We start from the raw sequence: 10,000 nt of genomic DNA, 5'->3' as shown, positions 1-10,000 counted from the left end.
CTCTCTCTTTATCCCTACTCTCTCTCTCACTTCATCCCTACTCGCTCTCTCTTTATACCTACTCTCTCTCTCTTTATCCCTACTCTCTCTCTCTCTTCGTCCCTACTCTCTCTCTTCATCCCTACTCTCTCTCTCTTTATACCTACTCTCACTCTTTATCTCTACTCTCTTTTTCCCTACTCTCTCTCTCTCTTTATCCCTCTCTCTCTTTATCCCTACTCTCTCTCTTTATCCCTACTCTCTCTCTCTATCCCTACTCTCTCTCTTTATCCCTACTCTCTCTCTTTATCCCTACTCTCTCTTTATCCCTACTCTCTCTCTTTATCCCTACTCTCTCTCTCTTTATACCTACTCTCTCTCTTTATCCCTACTCTCTCTCTTTACCCCTACTCTCTCTCTTTTTCCCTACTCTCTCTCTCTCTATCCCTACTCTCTCTCTTTATCCCTACTCTCTCTCTTTATCCCTACTCTCTCTTTATCCCTACTCTCTCTCTTTATCCCTACTCTCTCTCTTTATCCCTACTCTCTCTCTCTCTCTCTCTCTCTCTCTCTTTATCCCTACTCTCTCTCTCTCTTTATACCTACTCTCTCTCTTTATCCCTACTCTCTCTCTCTCTCTCTCTCTCTCTCTCTCTCTCTCTCTCTCTCTCTCTCTCTCTCTCTCTCTCTCTCTTTATCCCTACTCTCTCTCTCTCTCTTTATACCTACTCTCTCTCTTTATCCCTACTCTCTCTCTTTATCCCTACTCTCTCTCTTTACCCCTACTCTCTCTCTCTTTATCCCTACTCTCACTCTTTATCTCTACTCTCTCTTTTTCCCTACTCTCTCTCTCTTTATACCTACTCTCTCTCTTTATCCCTACTCTCTCTCTCTAAATCCCTACTCTCTCTCTCTAAATCCCTACTCTCTCTCTTTATCCCTACTCTCTCTCTCTAAATCCCTACTCTCTCTCTTTATCCCTACTCTCTCTCTTTATCCCTACTCTCTCTCTTTATCCCTACTCTCTCTCTAAATCCCTACTCTCTCTCTAAATCCCTACTCTCTCTCTAAATCCCTACTCTCTGTCTAAATCCCTACACTCTCTCTCTAAATCCCTACTCTCTCTCTTTATCCCTACTCTCTCTCTTTATCCCTACTCTCTCTCTCTAAATCCCTACTCTCTCTCTTTATCCCTACTCTCTCTCTTTATCTCTAAATCCATACTCTCTCTCTAAATCCCTACTCTCTCTCTCTTTATCCCTACTCTCTCTCTCTTTATCCCTACTCTCTCTCTATTTATCCCTACTCTCTCTCTTTAAATCCCTACTCTCTCTCTTTATCCCTACTCTCTCTCTAAATCCCTACTCTCTCTCTAAATCCCTACTCTCTCTCTTTATCCCTACTCTCTCTCTAAATCCCTACTCTCTCTCTTTATCCCTACTCTCTCTCTAAATCCCTACTCTCTCTCTCGAAATCCCTACTCTCTCTCTAAATCCATACTCTCTCTCTTTATCCCTACTCTCTCTCTAAATCCCTACTCTCTCTCTAAATCCCTACTCTCTCTCTTTATCCCTACTCTCTCTCTTTATCCCTACTCTCTCTCTTTATCCCTACTCTCTCTCTTTATCCCTACTCTCTCTCTCTCTTTATCCCTACTCTCTCTCTTTATCCCTACTCTCTCTCTTTATACCTACTCTCTCTCTTTATCCCTACTCCCTCTCTCTTTATCCCTACTCTCACTCTGTATCTCTACTCTCTCTTTTTCCCTACTTTCTCTCTCTAAATCCCTACTCTCTCTCTTTATCCCTACTCTCTCTCTCTCTAAATCCCTACTCTCTCTCTAAATCCCTACTATCTCTCTAAATCCCTACTCTCTCTCTTTATCCCTACTCTCTCCTTCTAAATCCCTACTCTCTCTCTAAATCCCTACTCTCTCTCTCTAAATCCCTACTCTCTCTCTAAATCCCTACTCTCTCTCTTTATCCCTACTCTCTCTCTAAATCCCTAATCTCTCTGTAAATCCCTACTCTCTCTCTAAATCCCTACTCTCTCTCTTTATCCCTACTCTCTCTATCTAAATCCCTACTCTCTCTATCTAAATCCCTACTCTCTCTCTAAATCCCTACTCTCTCTCTAAATCCCTACTCTCTCTCTAAATCCCTACTCTCTCTCTAAATCCCTACTCTCTCTCTAAATCCCTACTCTCTCTCTAAATCCATACTCTCTCTAAATCCCTACTCTCTCTCTAAATCCCTACTCTCTCTCTAAATCCCTACTCTCTCTCTAAATCCCTAATCTCTCTCTAAATCCCTACTCTCTCTCTAAATCCCTACTCTCTCTCTAAATCCCTACTCTCTCTCTAAATCCCTACTCTCTCTCTAAATCCCTACTCTCTCTCTAAATCCCTACTCTCTCTCTAAATCCCTACTTTCTCTCTAAATCCCTACTCTCTCTCTAAATCCCTACTCTCTCTATCTAAATCCCTACTCTCTCTATCTAAATCCCTACTCTCTCTCTAAATCCCTACTCTCTCTCTAAATCCCTACTCTCTCTCTAAATCCCTACTCTCTCTCTAAATCCCTACTCTCTCTCTAAATCCCTACTCTCTCTCTAAATCCCTACTCTCTCTAAATCCCTACTCTCTCTAAATCCCTAAACTCTCTCTCTAAATCCCTACTCTCTCTCTAAATCCCTACTTTCTCTCTAAATCCCTACTCTCTCTCTAAATCCCTACTCTCTCTAAATCCCTACTCTCTCTCTAAATCCCTACTCTCTCTCTAAATCCCTACTCTCTCTCTCTAAATCCCTACTTTCTCTCTAAATCCCTACTCTCTCTCTAAATCCCTACTCTCTCTCTAAATCCCTACTCTCTCTCTAAATCCCTACTCTCTCTCTAAATCCCTACTCTCTCTCTAAATCCCTACTCTCCCCACCCCCCACTGATGTTGAATAAATATGTTACGAGAGGTTGTTTTCAAAGGTGTTATGACTGCCTGTGTGTTACCCAAGTGTTATTTCAATTAGTAGTGGTATACTTGTGTTCTTTCTAACAGCAGTTATGAGGTATCACACACACACCACACACACACAGTGTATTTCTGTAACTGTGCTCTTTCTAACAGCAGTTATGAGGTATCACACACACACCACACACACACAGTGTATTTCTGTAACTGTGCTCTTTCTAACAGCAGTTATGAGGTATCACACACACCACACACACACAGTGTATTTCTGTAACTGTTATGAGGTATCACACACACCACACACACAGTGTATTTCTGTAACTGTGTTCTTTCTAACAGCAGTTATGAGGTATCACACACAGTGTATTTCTGTAACTGTGTTCTTTCTAACAGCAGTTATGAGGTATCACACACAGTGTATTTCTGTAACTGTGTTCTTTCTAACAGCAGTTATGAGGTATCACACACAGTGTATTTCTGTAACTGTTATGAGGTATCACACACAGTGTATTTCTGTAACTGTTATGAGGTATCACACACAGTGTATTTCTGTAACTGTTATGAGGTATCACACACAGTGTATTTCTGTAACTGTTATGAGGTATCACACACAGTGTATTTCTGTAACTGTTATGAGGTATCACACACAGTGTATTTCTGTAACTGTGTTCTTTCTAATGACAGATCATCAAGATGTATTCTTTCCTGGATTACATCATGGGAGGCTGTCAGATCCAGTTCACAGTAAGTGTTTGTGTGTGTGTGTGTGTGTGTGTGTGTGTGTGTGTGTGTGTGTGTGTGTGTGTGTGTGTGTGTGTGTGTGTGTGTGTGTGTGTGTGTGTGTGTGTGTGTGTGTGTGTGTGTGTGTGTGTGTGTGTGTGTGTGTGTGTGTGTGTGTGTGTGTGTGTGTGTGGTTGAAAGCAGACAGATTCATTTGTAAACAGGGAGATGCCAAAAAGTGAGCGAGAGAGTTAGAATTAGCATTTTAAGAACAACAATAAACAATACCGCTGCGGTCATTCCCTTGTGAGATGGCAGTGTCAATGCAAGACCACGTTGTTCAATGTGGCTCGTTAAGGAGAGCGAGAAATAATGACACGGGAACTATTACATTCCATCATTCAGTTTCATCCCGAGATAATAAGAGGGAAAGAAACTGGCACCCATCTTTCTTCCTCGCTAGAGCTCCGCTACCCAACCAGAGCCCGGTGGGCCCCAACATTATACATCGGATTAGTGTCGGGCAGGGACTGTTTTTCCATCAATACCTAGGGTACATCCAGGGCTTCACTAAATTGATCCGTAACATTTTGAACCAGAGCCACTCGTTCTCTGCTGCACAGTCATCTGTCATATCTGACTATGGTCATAACATGGTGTCGGAAGTGCTTCAACCTCGTCAAATATAAGACTGGAGAGATTATTTCCTTGAGTTTTTCTAGTTTAGAGTGAATAAAAGTAGCTGACTGCCCTCTCATGTCTCTTCATTGAGCAGAGCAGCCCAAGCGGAGCTGTTGCTATGGTTACGCACAGACTTGAGCAGAGTGCATGCAGAGCAAACTGACTGTGTGTAGGGAGCGAGTGACAGACCGAAAGTAGCAGCTAATCAGTGGTGTAAAGAACTCCATTAAAAATACTTGAAAGTGCTGCTTAAGTAGTTTTTGGGGGTATCTGTACTTTACTTTACTATTAATAATTTGGACAACTTTTACTTCACTACATTACTTTACTCCACACATTTTCCCTGACACCTAAAAGTAGGTAGGGCCTGAACATCGCGGGCTGGGTAGGGTAGGGCCTGAACATCGCGGACTAGGTAGGGTAGGGCCTGAACATCGCGGACTGGGTAGGGTAGGGCCTGAACATCGCGGACTGGGTAGGGTAGGGCCTGAACATCGCGGACTGCGTAGGGTAGGGCCTGAACATCGAGGACTAGGTAGGGTAGGGCCTGAACATCGCAGACTACGTAGGGTAGGGCCTGAACATCGCGGGCTGGGTAGAGTAGGGCCTGAACATCACGGGCTGGGTAGAGTAGGGCCTGAACATCACGGGCTGGGTAGGGTAGGGCCTGAACATCACGGACTGGGTAGAGTAGGGCCTGAACATCACGACTGGGTAGAGTAGGGCCTGAACATTGCGGGCTGGGTAGAGTAGGGCCTGAACATCACGGACTGGGTAGAGTAGGGCCTGAACATCGCAGGCTGGGTAGAGTAGGGCCTGAACATTGCAGGCTGGGTAGGGTAGGGCCTGAATATCACAGGCTGGGTAGAGTAGGGCCTGAACATCACGGACTGGGTAGAGTAGGGCCTGAACATCGCAGGCTGGGTAGAGTAGGGCCTGAACATTGCGGGCTGGGTAGAGTAGGGCCTGAACATCACGGACTGGGTAGAGTAGGGCCTGAACATTGCGGGCTGGGTAGAGTAGGGCCTGAACATTGCGGGCTGGGTAGAGTAGGGCCTGAACATCACGGACTGGGTAGAGTAGGGCCTGAACATCGCAGGCTGGGTAGAGTAGGGCCTGAACATCGCAGGCTGGGTAGAGTAGGGCCTGAACATCACGGACTGGGTAGAGTAGGGCCTGAACATCACGGACTGGGTAGAGTAGGGCCTGAACATCGCAGGCTGGGTAGAGTAGGGCCTGAACATCATGGACTGGGTAGGGTTTAATATTCATGCTTGTGCAGGGCTCTATTCCTTTCACGTATGCTGCTCATCTTGTTTAAATGTGTCATTCTCATTTCCGTTATATTATTTGTCCCTCTTCTCTTATTTAACAAATTCATATTTTCAATGATGGCCTAGGAACAGTGAGTTAACTGCCTTGTTCAGGGGCAGAACGACAGATTTTTACCCTCAGCTCGGAGATTCGATCTTGCAACCTTTCAGTTACTAGTCCAATGCTCTAACCACTTGGCTACCTGCCTCCCCATTAAAAGATGGAGTCTAGACAGGCTGCTTTCGTAAACATTCTAAATTAGCGAACTCACACCCCAAAAGTCTAGAGCGATAAAAGGCTACACTGAGCACTTGTGCTTGGCTGCCAGATGTACAGTGAGGCAAACAAGTATTTAGTCAGCCACCAATTGTGCAGGTTCTCCCACTTAAAAAGATGAGAGAGGCCTGTAATGTTCATCATAGGTACACTTCAACTATGACAGACAAAATGAGGAAAAAAAATCCAGAAAATCACATTGTCGGATTTTTAATGAATTTATTTGCAAATTATGGTGGGAAATATGTATTATAAGTATTATAAGCAGAATCTTTTTTTTAAACCACACAAGTGATCCAATTCTGAAACTGAAACTGACAAACTGAGATCAGTATAAAATACCTTGTCTTGAATACAGCCAATAGCCTAGTCCTAGGCTAACGAAACGAGCGGAAAGATGAGATATGAGGAGGAAATTATAGTGGTCTGTCCAGTGGCACTGACCAACTCAATGTGCAACACACTCACTTGTGATGGCGAATGAGCTTGTGCCTATATCCCTCAACACAGCCGAGGCAACTTTGTAAAACAATGTTGTTCCCTCAATGTTGGGAGTTGATACAATATTTTGGTAGCCTACGGACAGATAATATACTGTATAGTCTTCTCTTTTTCAGCAGTAGACTTGTTTTCCAACCTGTCCTTTCCCAGCGATAGTATAACATATTTTAGCTGCTCACTCTTCACTGACAGATACATAATCAACAACCAGCTGTTTGATAATTGCCAATGGTTCCCGACTGTATGTGCTTTAATTTGGGCTAAACACAATCCACAGCTATTAATGGCTCAATTCTACCCTCTGATGTAGTGCTTTCTGTTAGGACCTAGACAACCTGGTGAGGGGAGTTCAGTTAAGACCTAGACAACCTGGTGAGGGGGATTCTGTTAAGACCTAGACAACCTGGTGAGGGGGATTCTGTAAAGACATAGACAACCTGGTGAGGGGAGTTCTGTTTAGACCTAGACAACCTGGTGAGGGGAGTTCTGTTTAGACCTAGACAACCTGGTGAGGGGAGTTCTGTTAAGACCTAGACAACCTGGTGAGGGGAGTTCAGTTAAGACCTAGACAACCTGGTGAGGGGAGTTCTGTTTAGACCTAGACAACCTGGTGATGGGAGTTCTGTTTAGACCTAGACAACCTGGTGATGGGAGTTCTGTTAAGACCTAGACAACCTGGTGAGGGGAGTTCTGTTTAGACCTAGACAACCTGGTGAGGGGAGTTCTGTTAAGACCTAGACAACCTGGTGAGGGGAGTTCTGTTTAGACCTAGACAACCTGGTGAGGGGAGTTCTGTTAAGACCTAGACAACCTGGTGAGGGGAGTTCTGTTTAGACCTAGACAACCTGGTGAGGGGAGTTCTGTTAAGACAACCTGGTGAGGGGAGTTATGTTAAGACAACCTGGTGAGGGGAGTTATGTTAAGACCTAGACAACCTGGTGAGGGGAGTTCTGTTAAGACCTAGACAACCTGGTGATGGGGAGTTCTGTTAAGACCTAGACAAACTGGTGAGGGGGGTTGCGTTAAGACCTAGACAACCTGGTGAGGGGAGTTCAGTTAAGACAACTTGGTGAGGGGAGTTCTGTTTAGACCTAGACAACCTGGTGAGGGGATTTATGTTAAGACCTAGACAACCTGGTGATGGGAGTTCTGTTAAGACCTAGACAACCTGGTGAGGGGAGTTCTGTTAAGACCTAGATAACCTGGTGAGGGGAGGTCTGGTTAGACCTAGACAACCTGGTGAGGGGGATTCTGTTAAGACCTAGACAACCTGGTGAGGGGAGTTCTGTTAAGACCTAGACAACCTGGTGAGGGGAGTTCTGTTAAGACCTAGACAACCTGGTGAGGGGAGTTCTGTTAAGACCTAGACAACCTGGTGAGGGGGGTTCCGTTAAGACCTAGACAACCTGGTGAGGGGGGTTCAGTTAAGACCTAGACAACCTGGTGAGGGGGGTTCTGTTAAGACCTAGACAACCTGGTGACGGGAGTTCTGTTAAGACCTAGACAACCTGGAGAGGGGAGTAAGTCGCTCTGGATAAGAACGTCTGCTAAATGACTTAAATGTAAATGTAAATGTTAAGACAACCTGGTGAGGGGAGTTCAGTTTAGATCTAGACAACCTGGTGAGGGGAGTTCTGTTAAGACCTAGACAACCTGGTGAGGGGAGTTCTGTTAAGACCTAGACAACCTGGTGAGGGGAGTTCAGTTAAGACCTAGACAACCTGGGGAGGGGAGTTCTGTTAAGACCTAGACAACCTGGTGAGGGGAGTTCTGTTAAGACCTAGACAACCTGGTAAGTGGAGGTCTGTTAAGACAACCTGGTGAGGGGAGTTCTGTTAAGACCCAGACAACCTGGTGAGGGGGGTTCCGTTAAGACCTAGACAACCTGGTGAGGGGGGTTCAGTTAAGACCTAGACAACCTGGTTAGGGGAGTTCAGTTAAGACCTAGACAACCTGGTGAGGGGGGTTCAGTTAAGACCTAGACAACCTGGAGAGGGGAGTTCTGTTAAGACCAAGACAACCTGGTGAGGGGGGTTCAGTTAAGACCTAGACAACCTGGTGAGGGGAGTTCTGTTAAGACCTAGACAACCTGGTAAGTGGAGGTCTGTTAAGACAACCTGGTGAGGGGAGTTATGTTAAGACCTAGACAACCTGGTGAGGGGAGTTCTGTTAAGACCTAGACAACCTGGTGACGGGAGTTCTGTTAAGACCTAGACAACCTGGTGAGGGGAGTTCTGTTAAGACCTAGATAACCTGGTGAGGGGAGGTCTGGTTAGACCTAGACAACCTGGTGAGGGGGATTCTGTTAAGACCTAGACAACCTGGTGAGGGGAGTTCTGTTGAGACTTAGACAACCTGGTGAGGGGAGTTATGTTAAGACCTAGACAACCTGGTGAGGGGAGTTCTGTTAAGACCTAGACAACTTGGTGAGGGGGGTTCTGTTAAGACCTAGACAACCTAGTGAGGGGAGTTCCGTTAAGACCTAGACAACCTGGTGAGGGGGGTTCAGTTAAGACCTAGACAACCTGGTGAGGTGAGTTCTGTTAAGACCTAGACAACCTGGTGAGGGGCATTCTGTTAAGACCTAGATAATCTGGTGAGGGGAGTTCTGTTAAGACCTAGACAACCTGGTAAGTGGAGTTCTGTTAAGACAACCTGGTGAGGGGAGTTCAGTTTAGACCTAGACAACCTGGTGAGGGGAGTTCTGTTAAGACCTAGACAACCTGGTGACGGGAGTTCTGTTAAGGCCTAGACAACCTGGTGAGGGGAGTTCTGTTAAGACCTAGATAACCTGGTGAGGCGAGGTCTGGTTAGACCTAGACAACCTGGTGAGGGGGATTCTGTTAAGACCTAGACAACCTGGTGAGGGGAGTTCAGTTAAGATCTAGACAACCTGGTGAGGGGAGTTCAGTTAAGACCTAGACAACCTGGTGAGGGGAGTTCAGTTAAGACCTAGACAACCTGGTGAGGGGAGTTCTGTTAAGACCTAGACAACCTGGTGAGGGGAGTTCAGTTAAGACCTAGACAACCTGGTGAGGGGAGTTCAGTTAAGACCTAGACAACCTGGTGAGGGGAGTTCTGTTAAGACCTAGACAACCTGGTGAGGGGAGTTCAGTTAAGACCTAGACAACCTGGTGAGGGGAGTTCTGTTAAGACCTAGACAACCTGGTGAGGGGAGTTCTGTTAAGACCTAGACAACCTGGTGAGGGGGGGTTCAGTTAAGACAACCTGGTGAGGCGAGTTCCTTACTAATTAGTGACATTAATTCATCGATCAAGCAGAAGGGTGGAGCGAAAAGCCACAGACACTCCGCCCTCCCTGGAAAAGCCACAGACACTCCTCCCTCCCTGGAAAAGCCACAGACACTCCGCCCTCCCTGGAAAAGCCACAGACACTCTGCCCTCCCTGGAAAAGCCACAGACACTCCTCCCTCCCTGGAAAAGCCACAGACACTCCTCCCTCCCTGGAAAAGCCACAGACACTCCTCCCTCCCTGGAAAAGCCACAGACACTCCGCCCTCCCTGGAATGAGTTTGACACTTTGTCGCAGAGATTGTGTTGCAT

At 45.9% G+C, this 10,000-nt stretch overlaps 1 protein-coding gene across 1 annotated transcript in view; it reads left to right on the top strand.

Annotated features, from left to right (window-relative positions):
* Positions 1-10,000, top strand: part of LOC124042695 (copine-4-like) — a 35,446-nt gene that overhangs the window by 17,652 nt on the left and 7,794 nt on the right. Inside the window, exon 11 of the mRNA XM_046360783.1 lies at positions 3,630-3,689. Coding sequence (XP_046216739.1) covers positions 3,630-3,689 — 60 coding nt within the window. The remainder of the gene's footprint in view (positions 1-3,629; positions 3,690-10,000) is intronic.

The sequence above is a fragment of the Oncorhynchus gorbuscha genome, linkage group LG09 (assembly GCF_021184085.1).
Source record: "Oncorhynchus gorbuscha isolate QuinsamMale2020 ecotype Even-year linkage group LG09, OgorEven_v1.0, whole genome shotgun sequence".
Taxonomy (NCBI): Eukaryota; Metazoa; Chordata; class Actinopteri; order Salmoniformes; family Salmonidae; genus Oncorhynchus; species Oncorhynchus gorbuscha.
This window is presented reverse-complemented; position numbering and strand designations above follow the sequence as displayed.